Below are 26,306 nucleotides of genomic sequence, written 5' to 3'. Positions count from 1 at the left end.
AATCTCTGCAGATAGCAAATAATGCTAACAGTAAGGAATGGTTTTCAATGAAAAATCTAAGTCACTGTCAGAAAAATCATTGTATAAAGAATAAAACAAGGGTGTGTGACTGTAAAATCCATTGTTAAGATCTAAGGTAGTGCCTCAGAGAAACCAAAATAGGGGTTCAGAGATGTCAAGGTCATGAAAGACAAAGAATGAGGAACTATTCCACACCAGAAAACTGAAGAGACATGACAACAACTAAACACAATGTGTGACCCTGGACTGAATTCTGGACCAGTAAAAGTTTCCCCCTTTCAGTATAGAGGACATTAACGGGTGAAATTTGAAGATGATATACAGATTAGCTAATAGTTCTATAAAAATGTTAATTTACTGATTTTGATAATTATACTGCAATAATGTAGGACTTTAAACATATTTAGTAAAACTACACACTAAAGTACTCAGGCTAAAGAGCATTATATTTGTAATTTACTCTCTAATGGTTAGAAAAAGATGGGGTGGGTGCCGCAAGAGAGAGATGGAAAGACAAGCAAGGGGGTAGAGAGGATATGATAAAGCTAACATGATAAAATGTTAACATTTTGGGAATCTGGGTGAATGGTGAAGAGAAATAATGTGTAGTATTTTGTAAATCTTCTGAAAGTCTAAAATTATTATAAAATCAAAAGTTAAAAATTTTAATCCTTCTCACTGGCTGCCCAACGCCCCAGGATGAAGAATAAAACTAGCATTACTTATAAAACTCCTCATGAAGGGCCCCTTCTTAACGAAATAGTCTCATCTCATGTCACTCTTCAGTTCCACCAAACACACACCCTAGACATTTTACGTAAGTTGTTGTTCCTGAAAATCCCTGCATTTCTTAACTCTCTGCACATGTCACGGCTTAAAGCTTTAACTTAAGTGGAAGATTTCCAAAAGAAAAAGTACACAAAAAAGGGAAGGGTATGACAGGTAACTCTCAATGTTGAAAACTTTCAAAAAGATACAGAGAAATAATGACAACTCTGTGACTGAGAGTTTTATTGCTCTGAGGGACACAAAAGTAGCCAATGCTCTTCCAAGAGATGAGTTGTACTAAACAAAAGGGAAGTCCAGTCAATCCCTGAGATTCACAAAACACTAACCAAAAAGCCTATCTCCCACAAACCCCACTATACCTTAACAGTATTCATATTGGTGATAGCTCTTTTATCTGTTGCCAGCTATTAATAACAATGAAACTAAGGGCAAGTAAGGGGAGTGGGAGGGGCGATAAATACTTCTAGCTGTAGTAGGGGATGGATGGGTTTCTGGCATACCTACTTGGAGCTGAGCGCATTTCCATATAATACATTGTCACTAATGGTGACTCCGCAGCTACAAAGTGTTATATTAGGTTGGTACAAAAGTAATTACAGTTTAAAAGGTTAGTAATTGCAAACATCGTAATTACTTTTGCACCAACCCAATAACAATAGTACTATACTTGTGATACATTACGGATTACTTAGCACTGATGAGTGGGAAGAGGATGAGTCTAAGGATCAAATGAACTGGAACAAGATTACCTCAATGAAATAAATAACCACTGATGTCTAAATAATGACCTGCAACTCAGCTTTTTAAAAAAATCCTTTCTGAACTGGGAGCCTCCCAATACAACCACGTTACCATAGATGACACCCTTCTCCATTTCCTACCCTTGCCCACATCTCACTCTATGGCAGTGCTTCTGTAAACATAAGGATACTAAGGCATAAAATAAAATTCTATTATATAATAAACATTAACATTAACAGTTTTATAAGATATTCTTCTTAAGTAATTCATGATCCAAACTGTTTCATAATTGAATTAATCTCCTCCTATACATATGGCTGTAATTCATGTACTTCAGATATGTGCTTTGATTCCTTTAAAAATATATGCCAATTTTTCCATTTTTATAGAAACTTATTCAAAGTCATATCTCACCATTAACTTTTCTTCTCTCCTTGCTGGCATTTCACAGTAACTATCTAACCAGTATTAATATATCTTGGGCCACACAGAAACTCTCTGAAAAGCAAAAGGCTATGATTTTTTTATTTTCTTTTAATTGTATAAAAAGTTAACTTATTGATTTCATTTTTTAAGTAAGTGATTTGGATAACACAATATTTAGTATTAAATATTCCTTGTCATCACTTATGGTTTAATAAATGATATTTTAAAATATGTGCCAGAAGGAAGGCAGATGAAAGAATTCAGGAGAGTCCCTGTAATATATCTTATGAACAATATCATCAAAATGTAGCTCATAATATATAGTATTTTAAAATACTAAAATATGAATGAATTATGAATGCTACCTTTCAATGCAACATTTTATAACATGATAAGCATATTTTCGAGACAACCCTACTGGGTGTTAAAATATTAAAAGAGGCAAGGAGGAGAGAAAAATAGTCTATAACACCCAATCTTTTCAACTACATTATCACTTAACATCATACCATAATAAAAAAAGTCCCTTCCCAAATATTACAAAGGCAATCAAACAAGTCTAACAGTAATAATAAATTTATAGTATGTTACCTCACAGCCTTTACAGATTATCATAAAATCTCAGTTATTACAAAATAAAATGCACATATGGATTTTAAATTTGACAACAAAATCAAGTTGTATTAAAGTTATATCTGCTAAAAGTAAGACTCAGATAGTATTACGTACAATGAAAAGACTGTCAACAGCTAAAATTTAAAGCTAAACAAGTCTAATTAAATACACTGTTTTTTATCTAGTATTCAACAACTGCAAAGAAAACCATAAAATAAAAAATCTAGTTCCTTCTTAGAGCAAAACAAAGATTAATATAAATAAAGTCATCAGCACTGGTATTTATTAACACTTACTACATTTAATAACTATCCTTTAAAAAATAACATGACAGGGTATATATTAAGATAAAAATTATCATACAGTGAACACTTCTTTAAACAAGATAATGCTCACGAAATGGCAGGACAGAAGAACATCACTGGTAAGAATTCCCTCTTCATAATTTATAATGAGCGCTACCTAAGAATCCCTTGTTCACAGATTAAAAGGCTTACATAAAATCTCATGGTGCTTCTTACTAAAACCGCTAATTAAACCAAACCTGCCATTTTTCCATCGGCAATCCAAACAACAGTCAGCAAGATAGAACCCCACTATTGTCACCATCACAAAACCACCTCATTAAAGAAATCAATATGAATATGTATACTTGCTGCCTAAGACCTACAAAAAATTATACAAACCCAACCAGTGCTCTCAAGGTGATTATAAAGTTTTAATTATTATTTTACTCATAACTGGGAAATTAATCTCAAAATTAAAAATATGAGCTTTTAAAATGTTTATCTTGAAAAAAGGCACAAACATAAATTAAACCAAATTAGTTTTTAAATACCATTAGCATTTCAATCACCTTCCCAGATCCTACATATTTAGGAACATGAAAATGTTAGCCAATTTAGTTTTTAACACAATCTGTAGAAATATTTTCCAAACTGATTTATAAAAACTGTTTAAGAGTAACATGCTTTTCCAATTGAGGGTGTCCCTTGTAGCCTCACTTTGTTAAAAACAATTCATAGTAATCCTTTTCCTATGTTGGTAATATGTCCTATAAATGATTCTACTTACTATTAGTTTACTAAAAATTACTCATATCCTTTAAAATATGTAAAAATGTAAGCAGAAACAGGTAAGTCAGAAAAAGAAAGATTAGTATTAGGCAAGCTTTTAGTGTTTTAATTAAAAGACAAAAATATTCTCAAACAAATGGTATGATATTTGGCCATTAAAAAAATAATAAACCACTGGGAGAGAAAAAAAAACAGTCAAGAATATATAGAACTTCCAAATTGTTCTATTATAAAGAAAAAAAGCTGAAGAGATTTTTACTTACATGTGAAGTAATCAGTTAATAATATATATAGCAACAAATTATTATTGCTGAAGTCACCTAAAGATTTCACAAGATGACCACAGTAACACATGCAAGAAATCCCTCTCATGTTTTCAATCAAGTTGTATTTCAAACTTTCAGTTGAAATTGATATAGCCATATTCACAAATATGGCATTATTTTAGACCTACTCTTTGACTTAATATTAATACTCTTTTATAAGTTAAAAATTTTTAATATTTCAAAGTCTCCATTCAGCTATCAAGAACTTAATTTTATCTAAAAAAGAAAAATATCTATTAAGTCGATGTGCTACATATTTAGCAACAACAAATCCACTTACTTTTTTCTCTTTCTCATGATGTTTATCCTGAGAGTGAGAGGAAGAATCACTTAAACTTTGATCATATGACCTATTAGATCCCCGTTTGCTCTTTTTCTAAAAAAGAAAATATATATACATATATGTATATGTATATAAAACTTTTTAAATAATCTTTTTGTTAGGCTTAAACGAATTCAAGTGTAAAGTATTTAAAAGTGTTTAGTGAAGTAAAAAAAAAAGCCTCACTATTTTAAACTATATAGTCCAGTTTAGACACCATCCATATATAATCTATTGCATTATAAAGAAAAAATTCTAACCCTAAATTTAACATTAATGCCATAATTTTTGTACATTAAAATGTATGCAGATAGACTATATTTTCAAACAAGCAGTAGCTTATTTGTCACTTTATCACAAAACCACCTCATTAAAAATATCAATTATAATTTTCAATGTCTAGTTTAAAAAAGAAAAGAAGTTTCAACCCAAATAGAGAATGCCTTATTGAAGAAGGATGCCAAGACTAGAAGAAAAGAAAATATATGAAGAGTTACTTTATGCCACTAGGAAAAGCAAGAAGCCTTTAAATTTCATACAGTATTAAGGCATACAGTTTTCTAAAAACTTGTTTCTGCAGTTAAGAAAAAAAGAAAATGTCAGTGTTAGATCCATGCATTTTTCAAAGCATTACTAAAAGTACTACACATTTCTGTTTAAAATACTTACACAATTTCATAATCAAGTATGATGGTGAGAGTTATTTAAGGTGTTTAAAACTTGGTGGTACCTAATTAATTAGTTTAAGTAGATAAAAATGACTATAAAAGATGCTCAAATTCCATGTAAATGCAGAGCTTATACAATCTTATTAAATTACTAAAGAGACCTTTCTTCCCCAACTAGCAAGTGGGAGAACAGCATGTCAATAACTAGCAATGAAAAAATTCTATTTACGCAAACTTCAAAATCCATTTTAATTATTTCTACATTTTATCTGTATCATCTCTCATTGAGAAAATGAAAATTTGAATATGCTTTTAACATCTAAGTAGTAAAATTACACTTCAATAACATACTGTCAGTCATTAAAATAAATCAGTCTTCAATATCAAACAATATATATACATACTCCTAAGTATTTTATATCTGAATCTGAATATTGGAGTTACACGCTGTTAATTTCAAGAAAAAGGAGCCCCTAATGATATATTTTTTTTTTTAAAGGAAGGAAGGAAGGAAAGAAAGAAGGAAGGGAGGGAAGATGAAAGAGGAAAGCCCCATTCACAAAGGAACCATAACAATAAAAAACAATAAAAATTTTTTAAAGATACTAAAAAGAAAACAAAGCCTTGAAATTGCAGTATACAAATCTGATTGTTATCAATGACAACTGAGAAATAGACACTTGAGATGTTAAGAAATAATGATCCTTCAAAGGAATATGGACACAAAATATGTAACAGTGAATCAAGTATTGCTAACTCACTCATCCCATGCTAACTGTGCAACTTACACATGCTACTGTGTAACAGTAGACTGACCAAATCTAAAATATTCCCAAAGTTGTATTTAAATACCGTGTTTCTCTGAAAATAAGACATAGTCAGACAATCAGCTCTATTGCATCTTTTGGAGCAAAAATTAATATAAGACTCGGTATTATATTATATTATATTATATATTATATTAGACCAGTCTTATATAAGACCTGGTGTTATATTAATTATAATTATAATTATAATTATTATATTATATTATATTATATTATATTATATTATATTATATTAATTATATTATATTATATTATATTATATTATATTATATTATATTATATTATATTATACCAGGTCTTATATTATAGTAAAATAAGACTGGGTCTTATATCAATTTTTGCTCCAAAAGACGCATTAGAGCTAATTGTCTGGTTAGGTCTTATTTTCAGGGAAACATCGTAAACTTCTCTCAAGATATTTAACAAGTTACAAAACAGTCTTATTTTACTTTTACTACCACCTAGTGAATAAAAATATAAATAAATAAATAAATAAATAAATAAATAAATAAATAAATAAGGGGTAATAGTAATAAAGCAAAAACATGAGAAACAAATGATAGAGAATCTCAAAATGTATGGTCAAATGTCAAAAACCAAATTAACTGAAAATAGTGTTGAATTTACAGAGTTTTTTAAACATTTGTTTTTTTCTACTAAATGTATACCAACATTTACTACTTACTAATATATATTCTAAATTATATTTTACAATATTCACCTTTATAAGTGAACTTAAGCAAAGTAAAAATCTTTAAAAATTACTAGATCTCTTAATTCCCACAAAGAAAATGCTAAGCAAACTTAAGCAAAAACCAAACGAAAGGAATAGCTATTATGCCTTTTTTATAAGTCACCTCTATTGTCAAAACTAATCACTTATTTTAATATTAAATTCTTACCAGCTTACTAAAATGGTATTTACAGTAGCCACAGTATTGGACGTTATCTGCGCCATTACCTTCTTCTTCACAAAGTAGTCCAGCAAACTGAGCACTGAAAATAAACGCCAAGTATGTCAATTAAATTTCAATCCACAGCATACATACTATAAATAAATCAAATTCACTTCCAAGCATGTAAGGTAGACCTCCTAAGAGAAAAGGGGAATATAAAAGGCTTTATTCTGGCTGTAACCAAGCACATTTTACTCCAACCTGTGATTGACAAAATTTTTTAAAAGTTATATTTATAATTTAATATAAACTTTTCATCCATCTGTAACAAGGACGAAGAGTTATACATGTTTTACATCACAAAAGAAACACTGAATTTCTTTAAGAAATCCCCCACCCCAATAATTAACACTTCATTCTACTTTTTCAATCTGTACAAGAAGTACAAATGGAAAGGTCAGGCCTCTAAAGGGCTGAAATGACATATAATGGTATTTGCCCATGGGTGCAGATTGCATCCTGTTAGAAGGAAAATGCTTCAAATCCATAGCACAGTACAGTGGACAAGAAAAACATAAGTTGTGTTTTTCAGTCAAAAATAATGGAAGAAATGGAACTGAAACCTAAAGTTATGATATTCATATTTTTAAAAAACTAAGTGCTAAAGTTAGTCATCTTCTCAATGTGACCTTCCACTTTTAACATTCCAAAATTACAGCATTAGTATATATCTCATACCCCCAAAACAGGACTTTCATCTTTGGAAAATTAAGTACAGTATAAAGAGAATTTATAAAAACCAAAAATCTTTTCTATTCCCCAAGTGGGGACTTCATAAACCCACACAGTATGAGTTCAAGAAATAAAGCACATGTCTATATTGGCTATTACATATAGACTGATGCTTTTTTTTTTTTTTTTTTTTGTATTCTCAAGAAACAAACATTTATTCACAGAGTTTTGGAATCAAAGATACAGACTGGTTCTTAAAATTAGTAAGTAAATGGATTATTCCCAGATTTTTATTTTGAGCTATTATCTATTATGTTGTATTTTTTTAGGATAATTTTTGCTCTTGAAATTTTATGATTAAAAATATCTAAGTAACTTTTTAAGAAGTTGCCACTATAATACTAAGATTGATTATTCCCTGCCCCTTGAAACAGAGACAATGACAAAACACTATCATTCATTATATCCTTACTAATATTTCAGGCACTACACTAAGTTTACCGACATCAGCTCCTTTAATCCTAATAAGAAATCAAAGGGTAGGTAACCAACACCAATATTTTAAACAAAATGAAACTGAATTAAAAACATTAGAACCAGGGTCCACCTACTGAAAATTCATTCTGGTAAGTACGTTCAATTATTGGAATTATCTTTATTACAAGTAAGTAAATCTAAACATATAAACTAGTCCAATAAAATTTACTGTAAATAATATTTGGGTACCTAAGTCCTTAATTTACAAAATATCCCCAGTTTTAGTTCTATATAATGATGGAAACAAACTTACCATGTCACATGGAAAGCCTGTCTACATCCATGTTTATTACATGTCATGCAAGCACCAGTGGCCGCTTTGCTTTCTCTTCCTTGTTCATCACAAATGTAGCAAGTCTTAGGGTAGAAAAATGAAAAGAAAAAAATGAAACAAACCTTGCAAGTGCTTTACAGGAATATGAATTTTACACTTATCTTCAGAAGTCATGATTAGATTTACTATCTAACCTACCGTGTTTCCCTGAAAATAAGAACTAGCCGGATCATCAGCTCTAATGTGTCTTTTGGAGCAAAAATTAATGTAAGACCAGGTATGATATGATAAATGATATGATATATGATATGATATGATGTTATATTATATTATATAAGACCCAGTCTCATATTCAAATAAGACCCACTATATTATATTATATTAATTAAATTATATATATATATATATATATATATATATGTATATCATATCATATATTGACCTGATCTTATATTATATTACAATAAGACCGGGTCTTATATTAATTTTTTGTCCAAAAGACACATTAGAGCTGATAGTGAACTAGGTCTTATTTTCAGGTAAATACGGTAGTTTACTTCAAAACACGAATTTATTTATTTTTCTGATAGTAATCTAATTTTTACAAACCTGAAAACATAAACAAAGACATACGAGTATAAATAGACCTAGTAGGATTTCAGGAAGTCACTGTCTTCCATAGACTCAAAAACCCGGTAAGATGAGAAGAATCTTCACAGGCACTGAGGCCAGGGGCAGGAGACAGCCTACCACACCTTGGTCTAAAAACCTCCTCACCAATATTCAACTGATTCCTGTAACAAGGGTGTAAAAAGAGGTTTTGTCTTTTCTTTCTTCTGGAACTAAGCATATCTAAGGGAGTTTGATACAGGGAGCTGAGAGCTAAAAGATGAATGAGTCCTATGTGAATGAGCAAGGTCTAGGCCATTCCAACTGTCCACAAGAATCCCCAGTGGGCAGCTCATTCAGCCCTCTGCACCTGACAGACTACACCTGAAAGAGGAAGACACTTTAGACGAGGAGTTAAGAGATGCTCCTAAGAGGTATTGGCCAATGAACGCTCCCAGCAAATTTAACATCTATCTGGGTCCTTTTCCCAGAGAAAATAGCTGATAGTAGTACCACCTTTCATGAAAGACTTAAATTACATAAATGGCAATCTACAAGTATCAGTGTATAATGAATAAAATTAATAGCTGACTGGAAATTTACAAAAATTAATGTCTATCTACATATAATCAGGTGATACACTTCTAAAAAGAAACCTATTTCTGAAGGTCTAACCTAGCCAGTTTCAATAGGAACACATGAATTTTTAAACCTAGAAAGACTTCTCCCACTATGCACTGTGGTACCAACTAACACCATTCAACAGTGTTTACCCAAAAAAACCTAACATCTAGTCAGGTAACTGGATTTCAACTCCTCTGTTGAAAATAAGCGACTGAAATGAATTACAAAAATTATTTTATACCTATAAAAAAAATCACAAATCATAACAAATCCAACCTAGACACACTGAATAAGAGCACCTTAAACTATTCAAATGACAAGAGAATATCAAACAATTACAATGAAATTATAAGAATACCTCAAATACCTCAGTGACTTACAAAGAGCTGACAGTGAAAAGACACTGTCATTTGACCATTCAATAAAACTAAAAATGACGATGGATATTTATTATAAAAATGAAAGAGGTAAGACTCCCAGACCACTGGAATGGCAGAGTAAAGAGCTCCATGGATCTTCTCCTTAGTGAATTAGTCATTTCAAAGGTGAAAACAATTTAAAGTCTCTAAAAATTGTCCTAAAGACAAGCAACAAATAGAGCAAATTTTATTCAAGAATATCTACTAAATCTCAATAAGAACAGTGAGTGGGTCTGTTACATTTGAGCTATAATATCCTCCCATCACCACCACCACCCCACACACACATATACACCCAGCTCCCTTTGAAGGAAATTCCCCTCTGGGTGGGTATTGTCAAGAAAATGAGGGCTCCCTCTCCCCGCAGCTCTTGGTCCAAGGCTGCAGTTTTACCCTCGGAGGCCAGGTCTCCAGTGATCCTTCTCCCCCTCCTCCTCCCACTCACAGATTCCCACTCACAGACTCCCACCCGAACAACAAGCCCAGAATCCTGGGGCCCTGTCATCCTTTCCCCAGCTTGCTAGTAGAATGGAAGTTCCAGACCGGGAGAGACAGGTAGCCAGGGGCTGCAACACCCTTCCCTCCTCCTAGCACCCTGTTAGAGTACTGGTGTCACTTCTGGAGAAGGAGGGTGCTGTCCCCATCCCCAGCTCCAGAGCAGTAGTGCAGAGGTTCTACCCAGGCGGGCCTGAAAAACAAACAGCTTAGCAGCTCTGCCTGAGAGGACTTTATTTGGAATAGGGCTTGGAGAAGTTCACGCCTATGGGCGCTGTCAAAAACACTTTGGTGGTGAACAATTAAGACAGGACTGGGAGCTCCAAGATACTAGTAGAAACAAGCAAAGCGGCAGGCCCGCCAGAAGATTAACAGAGAAAACCAGAGAAAGACAGCAAATAAGGGCGCTCCTAGGATCACACTTCTTTCTGGAGGTCCAGAAGGCTATGTACAAGAACTAGGTTGCACCCAATAAAGAGAAATCAAAGTGGGATTTGGGGCAGATTTTAAAGCATTCTCTAAAGCCACACACAAAGCCATCAACCAACAGGGCTCCATGGGCTTCAGTACAACCTATGATCAAAAACTGGCCGAACAATAAGCTGCTCTGACCCAGGGGCACCTCCTAACAATCCAGACTTGAAAATGAAATCACACTTGTACCTGATGGTCTGAAAGACTGTGCATGCTCAAGGCTGCACACTCTCAGAAACAACTCAAGAGAACCTTGGATGATCTTCCTGGAAAATAATCTCTAAGTCACATACACATCAAATGGCAAAGGATTAAAATCTAACTAGCTAAGGGGGTACAGTCTTTGACTAATATGTGGATTTTGTTGACTCAAAGGCAAACTAAGAAGTCAGGCTTAAAAGCAAAAGAAAAGACATTAGAAAAGGGCCATCTGAGGCTATATACATTGTTGGGGAAACAGACATCAGAGAACTATTGCAACCAAGTCCTTAAACAAATGAGCAAACAACAATAAAACTCACAAGTGGAAGGAAGAATCAGAGTGGTTATAATGTTATCTAAAATGTCCTGTTTTGAACAAAAAAATTATAAGACATGCAAAGACACAGGAAAGTGTGACCCATACGCAAGAAAAAAAAAGCAGGCATTCGAAACTGTCTTTGAGAGGGGCTCAGATGTTAGACTTAGGAGACCAACCAAAAAGGAATTCTGGAGTTTAAAGGGGCTCAACAGATTTGAGTTGGCAGGAGGGGGGAAAAAATCAACAAACTTAAAAAAATAGGATCAACACTAAAGAACAGAATTTTTAGATTATACTACCTAAAGAACAGTTTCAGAGAAATGTGGGACACCATTAAGTGCATCAACATATGTATAATAAGAAAACCAGGAATGAGAAAAAGGGATAGAAACCGTACTAAAAAATAATGGCTGAAAACGTCCCCAAATTGATAAAAAATCCAAAAAGGTCAACAAACTCCAAACAGGATAAACACAAAGAGATCCACAGTCAAAATGATAAAGGCCAAAAATAAAGAGAAAATCCTGAAAACAACATGAGAAAAATGGCTCATCACATGCATGGAAACCACAGTAAAATTAACACCTGAGGTCTCACCAGAAACAATGGAGGACAGAAGGCAGGGGAAAAACATATTCAAAATGCTGAAAAAACAAAACTATCAACCAAGAATCCCATGTCCAGCAAAGGTACATTGCAAAAATAAAGGTGAAATGAAGATGTTCTCAGACAAACAAAAACTGAGCTACTTTGTTGCTCCAAACCTGACTAAAAAGAAATACTAAAGGAAATTCTTTAGGCTAAAATCAAGTGACACTAGACAGTTACTGCAATACACACACACAGAGCTCTGGTCAATTATACCTCAGTAAAGCTGAAATTTTAGAAAAATAAATAAAATAGACCAATTAAAAACACACACAAAGAGCTCTGACAAAGGTAATTATTTAGGAGATGATAAAAAACCATGTGATTAGATACTTCTCTCTCATTCTTCTCTTAGTTTAAGAAGCAATTGCATAAAATAATGTCCATCAACTTTATTGCTGGAACTATAACATACAGAATGTAATATATTTGACAATGACAACACAATGAAATAAAGCTATACTGGAGTAAGGAAATAACACCATATGGTAACTTGAACCCACAGGAAGAAATGAATAGAAACAAAAACAGTAGATAGGCTCTAAATAAATAAATAAATAAATAAATAAATCTTCTCTTAGAATCTTTAAAAGAAATAAGATTATATAAAGCAATAATTTTAGCAATGTATTATTGGGTTTACAGTATATATAGACATAATATCCATAATAATAGCAACACCAAAAGGAGGAAAGGAATGGAACTATAGAGAAATGGGTTTTCTACATCTTACTGGAGAGAAAATAGAATGTTAAGAATATTGTAAGCCCTTGAGCAACTACTAAGAAAACCCAAGAAAATATTACTTAAAAATCATGAAAGGAATGAAAATGTTACACTAGAAAAAACCCACTTAAGATAAAAGAAGGTAGTATAAAAAAAAGAAAAAGAGAGGAATAAAGTAATCATAAGAAAAAGAAAATAAAAAGTAAAATGGCAGACATAAATCCAACCATATTAATAATAGCACTGAATGTAAAAGTATTCTAATCAAAAGGCAGAAATTAATAGACTGGATTAAAAAAACAAGTTCCACATGTTGTCTACAAGAGGCATACTGGTAATTTAAATTTGAAGATACAAATAAGTTAAAAGTAAAAGGTGAAAAAAAATTTACCATGCAAAGGCAAGCACAAGACAGCTGCAATGGCTATCACTGTATCAGAACAACAACAACAAAAAAGACTTTGTAACAAAAAGATACAGGGATATTTTCTAATAATGAAAAAGTCAATCCATCAAGATATAACAATTATAAGCACATACATGCATCTAACAGAGTCTTAAGACACACGAATCAAGACAGAAAAATAGTAATTTGTTAATTTTGAAATTCTCATTAAATAGCTATTGGATCAAGAAGAAAAACCGTAAACTGAGGATTATTGAGAAAATACTCCCAAACAAAATCACATCTAAATAAAATGTCAAGTATGTGAATAAAGCTATACACAGAGGCAAATTCATAGCCTGAAAGTTTTCACTTTTTCAGGGGAAAAAATCACACTTTGACCTAATTTTTAAAAATAAAACAGTGTTCATATCAAAAGGATCCAAATTCCAACCCTACCTAAGTAGTAGAAAGCTTAAAGACCATCACACCAAACCTAACAAGAAAAAGTCATTTAAACTATACAATTACAATTCATCTTGAAACTATGTAAGATTTGCAGTTGCAGAGAAACCAAGTAGCCTAAACTGCAAGGAGAGATGCACTCTCCCCTGCAATCCACCGGGAATCAAAAGACACTCAGAATGTCCACCAGTGACAGAGCAAGGGAGGAAGACATACAAATAAGAAATCAGCTAAAATTTTAACAAACTGCTAAAGGCTGATTGTGGCCTAGTGTGACAGTATAGAACCACAGACAGAAGAAAAGTTCACACTCATTCACAGACTCTAGTCTATGAACTTTTACAAGGAACTCATGGAGAAGACTGGAAGGAAGGAGACAAAACAACCAAAACGAACCGCCCGTGTTGCTACAGGCATGAAGGAAAGAATCAGGCACCACTGAGGGAAAGATGAAATCCCACCTCTTGCACAGACACTCCTTTCAAAACCTTTAAGCATCTGGAGCATTGGCAGCAAACCATCACACCCAGGGCATGAATAAAGACTGACCATGGTTTGGAGGACAAAGGAAAAATGCCTCTTAATTCTAGGCAAGGGTCAGAAAAAATTCCTAACCCTAGGTAGGATCTGCTAACAATACTATTAGAAGTCTTCCAGGCTGGAGAAGAAGCTCTCATCCTCACAAGTCCTTCCACAGACACAAAGCAACGTATGCCATAAGAAGGGAGGGAGGGAGCAGTGAAACCCTAAAGCCCAGATATACAGAGCCTACCAAAGACTGAGGCTGGACCAAAACAACAGAGAAACACCATGCCCAAAACATCAAAAAACATACAACACCAAGGAAGGGGCAAAAGTGTGGTAGAGGAAGAGCAGAGAGAAATCACCTTCTGTGTCAGTGAACAGATACAGCTGAAAGCTGAGGGTGGAACACAAACACTGTGGAACCAAAACCCCAATACTCCAGCCCTCAACCTATACGTAAAGTGTCATTAGAGGAGGACTAAGGGGAAGGGCCCCCCAGTGGTTCAGAAGATAGATCATCAAGCCACAGAGAATTATTCTCAGGTTTTAAGAACCTGATGAAATTTGTCCTGCTGAGTTACAAACCTGCTTTAGACCAGTAACCCTTTTTCTCCTTCCAATTTCTCCCTTTTGGAATAGAAATGTGTACACTACACCTATCCACCATTGTGTCTTGAAAGCAGACAAATTTTCTAGATTTCGTAGGTTCACAGATGGAAAAAAACTTTGTCTCAGGATGGACAACACCCAGAGCTCACCCATGTCTGATGAGATTTGAAACATTTGAGTTTATTATATTTAGATAAAATTTTTGAGTCAATGCTGGAATAGATTAAGACCGAGCCGTTTGTATAGAATAAAAGTGTTTTTGCATGTTGTAAGGACATGAATGGGGGGCAGAAGGCAGACTACAATGGGTTGGATTGCATCCCACTAAAAATGTTATGTTAAGTCCTAATAAGCCCCCAGTACTTCAGAATGTGACCTTATTTGGAAATAGTCATTGTAGGTGTAATTAGTTAAGATAAGGTCATAGTGGGGTAGGATAGGCCCCTAATCCAGTATGATTAGCATCCTTATAAAAAGATGGCCACATGAGAACACAGAGACAAAGGAAGAACAACATCTGCATGGAGGCAGAGATTGGGGTGATAAATAAATCTACAAGCCAAGGAATGCCCAGGATTGCCAGCTGTCACCAGAAGCTAGGAGAGACGCATGGAACACATTCTCCTTCAGAGTTCTCAGAAGGAACCAACCCAGCCAGCACCTTGATTTTAGACTTCTAGCTTCCGTAACTTAGAGAGAACAAATTTCTGTGATTTAAGCCATCTAATTTGTGATACTTTGCTATGCTAGCCCTAAGAAACTAATACAGAGGCTGTATGAAAACTGGCTAAGAGTTGGTAATATTTTGAAGTTGGGTGATCAACTGGGGCGGGGGAAGTGTTGGTTGGTTTCATTATATTATTTTACACATATGACAATTTTCAAAATAAGTACTTCAAAATAAACAAAAGAAACAATGTTATATAAGTAGGATAAAAATTAAACCTTTATAAAAGCAGAAGTAAACAAATTAGAAAACATCTCAACAATAAAATTAGAAATAAATCCCAAGTGTTTATATTAGGCACAAAAGAAATCAAGAGTTTAGATAAAGGTAAAAACCCAATCAAATGTTTATATGAAGAAAACTAAACGGAGATGAGGTGACACACAAAGTATTCAACACTTTTGAAAAATAAAATCAATTTGTAAAGAAAATATCAGTTATTTTTATATTCTTCTAAAAGTCTATATGCTCCTACTATCACACAGCACACCAATCCCATGGCTGACATCTCAACCCAGAATTTTCTGCATTCCTTTATTTCCTCATCATTGCGGGGAAAAGGTGGCAGGTACAAAAGGCACTTGATTTATCCCCTAAAAAAGAGGTCACATTGTTTGTTATCTGGGAACTTGGGTGGTCACAGTTTCAGAATAGGTCAATACTTTGAACTTCAAAGGAAAAAAATTAGACCTATCTATAATGGGGAAAAAATGGCAAACAGTGTAGTAACCTGATCAATATTGTAAGTTGTTACTCTGCTCCTACTTGACACTATTTCATAGTATTCTATTACCCAGCACTGCTGAACATTGCTGTTGAAGGATGTGAAACCTCGGTATTCCAATTTTAGACCTAAAATGTATCCTTATCATTTACTTCTTAGATGTCTTGTTTTTTCCTCTATCTGGCACCTGTGATCAAACTATTACTCCTTGTAATTACAAATACAGACATGATATTTATATGGCCCTGTAAAATAAGACTTCAAATTTTCTTCCTTTTAAAATACTAATATAAGCTATCTGTCTCCCAACCTATGGAACACCTCCATTTCTATCCCCTCTCTCTGATCATGCATTGTCACCTTGCCGTTTTCCTTTCTAACAGGTTAATCAATTATGACTTACATTCAATATACATTTGTCTAAGAAAAAACCAATCTGACAGAACAGAATGCCTACACCAGCAGTGTGGAAGATGACGGGAAGGAACCTCCATGCTGCAGGACAGATGAAAGCAGAGCCGTAGCCTGCTGCAACATATTGTCAGCGTCTTCCCATAGATATGAGAAAAACTCTGTCAACATACAAGGATATCTGGTTCAACCACTATTTTCTTCATCAAAAAAGAATAGGCCATGTGTGTACTATGGCACAAGACATTAACTTCTGGTAATTCTTACATGTGTAATTTCAGCATTTTGGTTTTTAGTGCTATAGGTTCACCATTATGGCAACTGAACTTTCCCCCTTAAAGATAACTTCTGACAATGAACAAAGTCATTTTCATCTTCCATGTAACTTTGATAACTGCAAAAGCTGTATCATTTGCCTTCTAGATCTCACTTACAGCATGCAGAAAAAGCATCCGATTTTGCCATCTGTGGAGAAAGAACCAGAGGAAGGGTTGTGGCTATGTCCTCTGCCCACTTCCTCAAACTTTGCTGAATGGTGACGCTAATGGGATCTATAACTTCCAAGTCCTGCAAGGCTGCTCTGTGCTTGTGTGTAGAAACTGTTCACACAGAGAACGATCTCTGTATTACAAGAGCAGGAAAATAAGAGTAACACTATAATTTGGTATATGCTGTATATCCATATATAACCTAATTACTTTTAAAACTTTTTAAGCACCCGGTATATCTGACACCCCTCCCTCCAAAAAAACTTTAAAGCATAATTGTGTGTCTATGAGCATTTTCTTTAAGTAACCAAAACAAAAAGGCAAAGTGGTTTATACACTGACAAAAATTTAGTATTATTACTTAAACAGCTCATAACTTGAGAAAACCTAATAGTTTAAGAGATAAATGGGCAAAAACCACAGACAATTCACAAGAAGAAATACCATTCTAATAGCCTGACAAGTAATCAAACAAATGAAAATTAATTTTCAATTATCAAATTAACAAATATTAAAAATGGTGTTTGAAACTTATCAGCATAGGCGATGTGGTAAAAATGGTATTTTCATAAATTATTAGCTATAAAAGTTTTGGAAACAATGAGGCAATATTATACTCATAAGAACTTCAGAAACAGGTATAGTCTATGACACAATAATTCTAATTCTAGATTTCTAGCCAAAGGGAATAATCCAAAACAGGAAAAGAAGGCTTGGTGAAGCAAGATTTTTGTCACGCTTTTGTTTATAACACAAAAATAGTTCAATAAAACTGCAATATTCAGTAATACAGGAATGGTGAAGCAAATTATGGCACAAATATTATAGGCAGTCATTCAAAATTAAGCAAAGAGCCAAGAATAAAAATCTGTATATTTGGCATAATTATAACTCTTTTCTTATTTACAGATCAAAAAAACAATTAGAAAAAATGCCAAAGTATTAGAAACGTTTATATATTTAATTTAAAATGTATTATTTTTAAATACATCAAATATTTAATTAATTATTTAAGTATTATTTGATATAATCTAAAATTTGGCAATCCTCATAATGATTGGGAGGTAGAGTTTGAGGATCAAGGGGTATTCCTATGATCCTTGGGTTAGTGTATGTAAAATGTTTTATGTTATATCATATTCGGATGTTCAGTATTCTGGGGAAAGACTCCTTATGCTTTATCAGACTCCTGAAGACTAAAAAAGGTAAAGAATCACTAGTTTAGAAAAACATGACATTTCAAAGTCCGTCTCCCCAGCAAACTGACACACTTTACTGAGATTTATTCCTTTAAAATCAAACAACTCACACAGATCACAGTTTACTCAATTATATGCAGATGGATTCCAAGCTTAAACAGAGTACACTAAATAAAATTTTATGCCTTAATTCAATGTGCTAGTGTTACACAGTGAAAAAAAAATAAAACCCAATACACAATTATCCCTGGATCTGTTTCTCATGAAATCATCCAATGACCTAAATCATCTCCTTTAAAAGTCGTGCAAAAACTCGCTTGTGAATTATTAAATATTTTTTATTTTTAAAAAAAAAAAAAGACAGAAATCTCAAGTCTATGCAAAATACTAAACTATTTTATTAAAGAATCAGCATGTGCAATTTGGCGTATGTACATCAGGAACAGTTTATAGGCTTTTTTACAGTTGTTTTAAACAGAACATTTATGGGACAGGAAGGTAAAGAAGAACACCTACACAGTATCTCTTTTGTAGAAATTGTCCTCTATGTTCAATCAGTTTCTAATGTTAGAATAGCATCTAGGTACCCATGTTTTTCCTAGGTGAAAATGCCTTATTCTAAGCCCAAGTGCTTAGACCAGAGTTGCTCTGTTAGAAATTCAGAACTAGGATATTGAGTCAGTTATCTACAGGGAATTCAGATAAAATGGAAAGCAGAATGAGAGATTACTAAATGGATGCAGAAATAGACTACAGACATAAGAGACAAGAAACTGTAGGACCCTAATCAAAGATGGAATGGACACTATCCATTTCTACTCTGACTTTGTACTTCCAAGTCCAACTCCCTATGTATGCGTATGTTGAGAGACTACCTACTATACAGCCTTTCAGCCAATCCCATTTGTAGCTCAGCTAGTTTTAGTAAGTTTAATTTCTGACTAGAATAAAGTCTTTGGTCTTAAATCTAACCCCGTTATAATATTGGTTCAATGGAAAAACTAAATTTGTCAAATTTGACTTCCCTTGTTTTATCATACTGCCCAGCAATGTAATCTCTCTTAAAGTATGTTTTTATAAAATCTTATCTCTTAATCAATTGTACTTGGCAGATTATATTACATAAACATCTAAGAGTACTCAAGACACCAAATAAACATGAAAAAAACTGATAAATGCAATTTACATGTTGGTGAGATTTTAATCCCATGAAATACTGGAAGTTAACCACTGTGTATTGCCATTTCCAGAAAGTTTAGATTGGATTGCTGCCTTTGGAAGTAAGAGGAACAAAGAAATAACACTAAAGGAAAATTATACTATCATTCTTCCACAGTCCTTAGTAAACCCTATTTAATAAAATAACCTCTGAGGCTTGGAGTTTAAAAAAAGGCAATTAGGGGCTGGCCCGGTGGGGCTCAGGCGGTTAGAGCTCCATGTTCCTAACTCCGAAGGCTGCCGGTTCGATTCCCACATGGGCCAATGGGCTCTCAACCACAAGGTTGCCAGTTCAACTCCTCGAGTCCCGCAAGGGATGGTGGGCAGTGCCCCCTGCAACTATGATTGAACATGGCACCTTGAGCTGAGCTGCTGCTGAAGCTCCCGGATGGCTCAGTTGGTTGGAGTGCATCCTCTCAACCACAGGGTTGCAGGTTTGACTCCCGCAAGGGATGGTGGGCTGTGCCCCTGCAACTAGCAACGGCAACTGGGCCTGGAGCTGAGCTGCGCCCTCCACAACTAAGACTGAAAGGACAACAACTTGAAGCTGAACGTCACCCTCCACAACTAAGATTGAAAGGACAACAACTTGACTTGGAAAAAAAGGGGCCTGGAAATACACACTGTTCCCCAATAAAGTCCTGTTCCCCTTCCCCAATAAAATCTTTAAATAAATAAATAAATAAATAAATAAATAAATAAATAAATAAATAAATAAAGGGCAATTAGAAGTGAAGTTGAACACAAAAGCACAAAACACACAAAAAACAAAATAATAAAAAATAAGAATGTGTATATGTATGAACTGGGGGGAGGGAGGGAGGCAAAGGCAACTGAAAGAAGCCAAATAGGGAAATTCAAATTTAGAATGAGCTGTGGTACCAAAAAAGGTAAAAGGATGTTTTTATAGATACAGTTGCAAGATTGTTTTGCTTTTCCAAATGATTCAATTGTCCATAAAAGAAAAAAGGTTTTAAGTGTTCAACTGAGCAACTAGGATAAAGTGCCAGGCAAAAACAAACATATTACAGTGCTTCCCCGAATATAAGACCTAAACGGAAAATAAACCCTAGCATGATTTTTCAGGATGACACCCCCTGAACATAAGCCCTAATGCGTCTTTTGGAGCAAAAATTAATATAAGACCCGGTCTTATTTTTGGGGAAACAGGGTATATGACGCTGACAATTAAGTTCACGAACTCATCCTAGAAAAAGTGCTACATACCTCATTGCTGAATATCACTATGGTCACCTTTGAAGTGCTCCCCTTGGGAAGCTAGGCACTTATGCCAGCGCCTAGTCCACCCTTCAAAGCAACTTTGGAAAACAGAGCTGTTGTCGTATTACCCTTGATGTCCTGAACGTCATCAAAATATCTTCCTCTCAATATTTCCTTTATCTCTGGGTAAAGAAAGAAGTCCTTGGGGGCCAGATCAGGTGAGTACGGAGGGTGTTCCAATACAGTTATTTGTTTACTGGCTAAAAACTCCCTCACAGACAGTGCTGTGTGAGCTGGTGCGTTGTCGTGATGCAAGAGCCATGAATTGTTGGCAAAAAGTTCAGGTCGTCTTTTTCACTCAGCCTTTTCAGCACTTCCAAATTGTAAACCTGGTTGACTATCCAGTTGGTACAAATTCATAAGGAATAATCCCTCTGATATCAAAAAAGGTTAGCAACATGGTTGCAACAAGTTCGCAAACTTAATTATCTGACCTCATACAAAAGCAAATACTCAATGTTTTGGCAGGAATGTGAATTATATCTTGGGTCCTTATTGTCATATTGTTACTATATGCTAGAGAACAACTTGTAGACAAAAGACTTGTTTTACAAACAAGGTAGTAAATTCCACCAACATATGCCAAGAATTTCAAACTTAGTGTCTCTGTTCTATGAAATTAGTTTACTTGACTCCTCTCTATATACTCTTATCTCAGGTGGTGATGATGTACCTAGTACTTATTATCTTCTTGAAACTGAAAACCCATTCTGATTTTTCTTCCTCTCTCATCTTCTGTCACACTAAACTGATCATGAAGCCTGATCAATTAAACCTCTTACACATTACCTAAATATCTTGTCCCTTCTTCATTCCTACCACTCTCCTACTTCAGACCCTCAGTATTACCTCTCTGGAACACTGTGAAAGCCTAAACAGTTTCTATGTAACTATTCTTTGTCTCTTTCTATTCCCCTTCTCTCAATATTCCTTTCACTACCCAATGGAATGGTAGTTATACATGAGCATATCCCTCCCAAGTATAATATAAAAGCCCTTTAGTAAAGTTCAAGCTTCTTAAAATGATCCGTGTGAGGCTCTTGAAAATCTGGTCCTGACAACCTCTCAGCATTCCACATATCACAACCAAGGTCCTAGCAATACTGCCCTTCTCCCTCACTACCATCCCCTCCTCCTTCCCCTTGCCCTCTCTCCACTTGCCCACTTCAAAGCTTTTGGTCCTTCAGTTTGTAAAATTAATGGCCACTCGTGTGCTCCCTCTTGTCTCCTCCCCTCACAGCCAGCAGCACCTGGAGGCCTCTTTTTAAAATTCAGAGAAGCTGTAACCTTTTCTAAGACACTTCCTCTTTCTTCAGCTCTGTTAGGCTAGTTAAGTGAACAGTCTGTATTGTAGAAAGTTTGCACACACTACACTGTTTAACAAGCACTGATTTGTGCATGTCTATCCTACCATATCGGACTGTGTATTCCCCATGCTTCCAGCAGTGCCTGTACCTATAAGAGGACGTGCCATAAACGCTGGCTAGATGAATGACGGGTGTGTGGAATGTTTAGCTCCACAAGCACTAACGAGAGTCCTAAAAATCAGAGAGAATATTTAGTACTTTCAAACTTTTTCACCCAAATGCTAAATATATTGATTAAAAACTTCTCTTAATAGCTATCCACCACTACTTTTGAAAAAAACTGAAAGGAAGTTGGACTAGCAATTTCTAAGTTTTCCTCTATCTTAAAGCTTTTACAATTCAATGACACTGTGTTTTATGGTGTTTTTCACTTACTTCTTTGTTTGGTCTGTTATGATTCTTTCTATACTTATTAAACAAACACTCATTCCTTAATGGACATCCAATAAATAAAGACTATTCAAAAAGATGTATACAGGACACATACATCATTTGCTAACTACTCTCTATGGAAATTGCAGCTTTCTAAAACAAATGCTTCCTTGACTCTAAAGAACACAAGCCTCCACCTGAAAAAAGTTCACAAATCTCCATGTTGCCCCAATTTTGACGTTTCTTAAAAATTATTAAAAGGTAATTTAAAGGTAACATTCATTATGTTTACTAACAAAATGTATATATGTCATTGAAATGAGGAATTGATACAATGCAAGAGGTCAAAAAATAAAAACACAAATCTGATGACAAATGGTACAAAAGCTGGTCATTATATATTTAACGGAGAAAATTTAACAACATAACAGGTCAACACAGTGAATTCTCTGCAATTTATTTATGTTATACAGATATTCTAAAAATTTCCTTTCCTATCACTCACAAAATTTCCTTTTATTTTTTCTAAATCCAACAATGTTTCAACCACAAAACAATTTTTATTATTATCTGAATTGCCTACCACCTGCCCTTTGCACCTACTACCCTATTTTATTTTACTTTCTCTGTCTGGAATTATTATTTGATCCTTTTTTCACACGTCAAATTCCTAGTTATTCTGCAAAGCCCTTATTATCTCTTTGTATGCCTTATTCAATTCCTTAGGCAAAAATAATCCCTCCTTTTATTATGTTCCATAACAATTCATTCAGATTTTTTATTATTTATAATATATATTATTTTCATACATTGTAATTATATATTTACTTGACTAAGAGTGTCACATTGAGAAAAACCCTGTATTTTATGTATCTCTGAATTCCTAGCATCTAGCACAATGCCTGATACAAAGTAGGTCCATAGTAAGTGCCTAATACTTTAATAAATGCTCTCCAAATTATTCTTTACTACCATCCATTAAGGATTGTTGTCTTCCAAAATTCAATAATCCATTTTCCAATTGTTCTTATAATTTCAGAATTTACATATCCCCTATTTACTATGATCAGAATATTAAAAAGTTAGAATGAATTCTGTGTAGTTAGATTTGGAGATGTTACTAAAAGTTTATGGTTCTCTATATACGTATGTAGATTGATCAACAGAAATACATATAGATATGTGTGTATGTATATATATCCATATATTGAATCAGAAGTATCATTGTGACCTCCTAGTCTTCAATATATAGACATAAATATTAAAAATATGTAGATGTGAATGTGTGTATAGTTGTGTATCTATATACACAAATCTATTTCCTAGGTATTCCCACTAGGAGGGCTTGGGAGTAGCAATATATAAGTAACAATGAGCACACCCAGTGCCCACTTTGGTTTCTAAGTACCATTCTCACCTACAAGGAATCAAGGCTTCATTGAGAAATGGTGATTCCAGGGCTAGAGCAGGAATGATACCAGATGAGCCTGGAACATACTATTGTGTCAGAAGTAAGAAAGTGCTCACGGAATAGTAAAAACATGTCAAAAGACACAAAAGTCAACGTGAAGGGGTCCCATCAGCCAAACCTGAAATAATTATGAGCATCAAAATAAATGACAATAATGAGGAATGACCTCTTAAAATAAAATAGTAACACACAGTCCATATTGGTTCATACTAATATAAATAAATGGGGAGTGAAGAAAGTTTTTTCTTAAAGTGGAATGCTAACTGATGAATGTAAAAGAAATGATGGGGTTAGAAAACCACCACTTGCCATCAATCACAGTAATAAATTAAGCCAAGAAACAATAATGGATGCTGTAATTAGCAGGTAAAAGGCACAAGGAACAAGACATTTACAAAGTATTTCCCCCACAAAATGTTTATTGATCATAAAGGGAAAAAAAGATTAACCTCCCAGTGGAGAAACCTTGCAGGCACAACCTTCACCAGGTAGTGATCAAGGTAACATCACCAGTAATGGGAAACCTGAAATCATGTACCACCTGATAAGATGCAATGAGAACTCAGCATCACTTCTGTGATATTCCTACTAAAAACATATAATCTGAATTTAATCATGAGGAAACATTAGAAAAATCCAAACAGAGGGACATTCTACAAAAACATCAGGCCTGTAATCATCAGAAGTATCAAAACTATAAAAGTCGAGGGAAAAAATGAATTACTATATCAGATTAAAAGAGACTTAAGAAACAAAATGCATCCTGTGATCCTTTGGCTACGAAAGACATTACTGGGAAAATTGGAGAAATTAGAGAAATAATGATGAGGTCTGTGGAGTAGATGGTAATAAGGCATAAATGTTAATTACTTGATTCTGATGGCTGCATTCTGCTCATGTAGGAGACATCCTTCGTTATAGGAAATATATACTACGGTAAAGCCGTCAGGGTGCCAGTATCATGTTGATAAATTACTCTCAAATGGTTTAGGAGACGAAGAGCTTTTTGTACTACTAATGTAACCTTCATTTAAGTTTCAAATTATTTCAAAATTAAAAGGAAAAACAAGTATTTTTAAAATGAACTTTGAAAAATAAAATAAAACAAAATGAACTTTGAAAGTACTAAGGAAGTATTTATACATTAGTGTAGAGAAAGATTTTGGCACCAAAGGCAGAAACAATAAAGAGTAGTTGTGTAAATTATGTAAAAAATTTAAATTTACGAACTAGAAAAACTGACCTGCTAGAATAGTACCAACAACAATAAAACCATGAAGACATAATGAAAGCTAAAAAAGCAAATGTTAAATTATGATCAAAGGCACACACAGCAAGTATATAAGAAAAAAAAAAAGAATAGTATCTCTAATATAAAAAAACTTTGTAAGAAAAAATAAAAACATTGCAATATTAAAGTGAACAAAGAGCAATTCAAGTTCAATTAACAAACACAAATAACCTTTAAAAAAAATCTTTAAAGTATTTAACCTTACCAGTACTCACAGAAAATCATTCAAATACTCTAATATTTTTCTAAAAATAGCAAAGATTGTTTTAATGTTGATACAGTGATAATGTGAATAAGATGATACAGGAGTATAACAGATATAAGGTTATGAGCAATCTCACTTATTACTAGTGTAGTATAAATTAGAAACTGCACTCTAAAGGACAATTTCACACAACAGACATCAAATGAGGTGCTTCAATGATAATACAGTTCATCAAAACTAACAATACTCTGTATTACATGCTAAGTAGCCACTAAAAATAATGGCAAAAGTAAAATTTATTGACACAAAAAGATGTTTATAACTTACACCTTAATAATTTACAAAACACAGACAAAAAAATATAAGCAATATATCCAAATCTTTTACGAGTACATAGTATATGTAAAACTGCACACCCAAAAAAATCTAGAAAGATCTGAATGAAGTATTAGGATGATTTTTATCTTGCATTTTTATTTTTCTGTATTTCCAAATTTTAAAAATAAATATTGATCTGCATTATAAACGTTTAATACAAAAATATTTGAGGGGCCGGCCCAGTGGCTCAGGTGGTTAGAGCTCCGTGTTCCTAACTCCAAAGGCTGCCGGTTCGATTCCCACATGGGCCAGTGGACTCAACCACAAGGCTGCCAGTTCAATTCCTCGAGTCCCGCAAGGGATGGTGGGCAGCGCCCCCTGCAACTAAAATTGAACACGGCACCTTAAGCTGAGCAGCCGCTGAACTCCCAGATGGCTCAGTTGGTTGGAATGCGTCCTCAGGTTGCCGGTTCGACTCCCACTAG

General features: G+C 34.0%; 1 protein-coding gene across 21 annotated transcripts in view; it reads right to left on the bottom strand.

Moving 5' to 3' along the window:
• MLLT10 (MLLT10 histone lysine methyltransferase DOT1L cofactor) overlaps nt 1-26,306 on the bottom strand; it is a 198,267-nt gene that overhangs the window by 101,777 nt on the left and 70,184 nt on the right. For 19 of the 21 annotated variants that reach the window (XM_074324864.1, XM_074324863.1, XM_019755986.2 and 16 more), the window contains 3 exons: nt 8,230-8,333; nt 6,714-6,807; nt 4,275-4,370 (listed from right to left, as the gene is read on the bottom strand). In XM_074324864.1, the coding sequence (XP_074180965.1) occupies nt 4,275-4,370; nt 6,714-6,807; nt 8,230-8,333 (294 nt within the window). The remainder of the gene's footprint in view (nt 1-4,274; nt 4,371-6,713; nt 6,808-8,229; nt 8,334-26,306) is intronic. The other 2 variants (XM_074324865.1, XM_019755991.2) reach the window with 1 other exon arrangement.

This window comes from Rhinolophus sinicus, linkage group LG02, assembly GCF_036562045.2.
Source record: "Rhinolophus sinicus isolate RSC01 linkage group LG02, ASM3656204v1, whole genome shotgun sequence".
Classification (NCBI taxonomy): Eukaryota; Metazoa; Chordata; class Mammalia; order Chiroptera; family Rhinolophidae; genus Rhinolophus; species Rhinolophus sinicus.
Note: the sequence above shows the minus strand (reverse complement) of the source record. Positions and strands in the feature narration are given on the sequence as shown.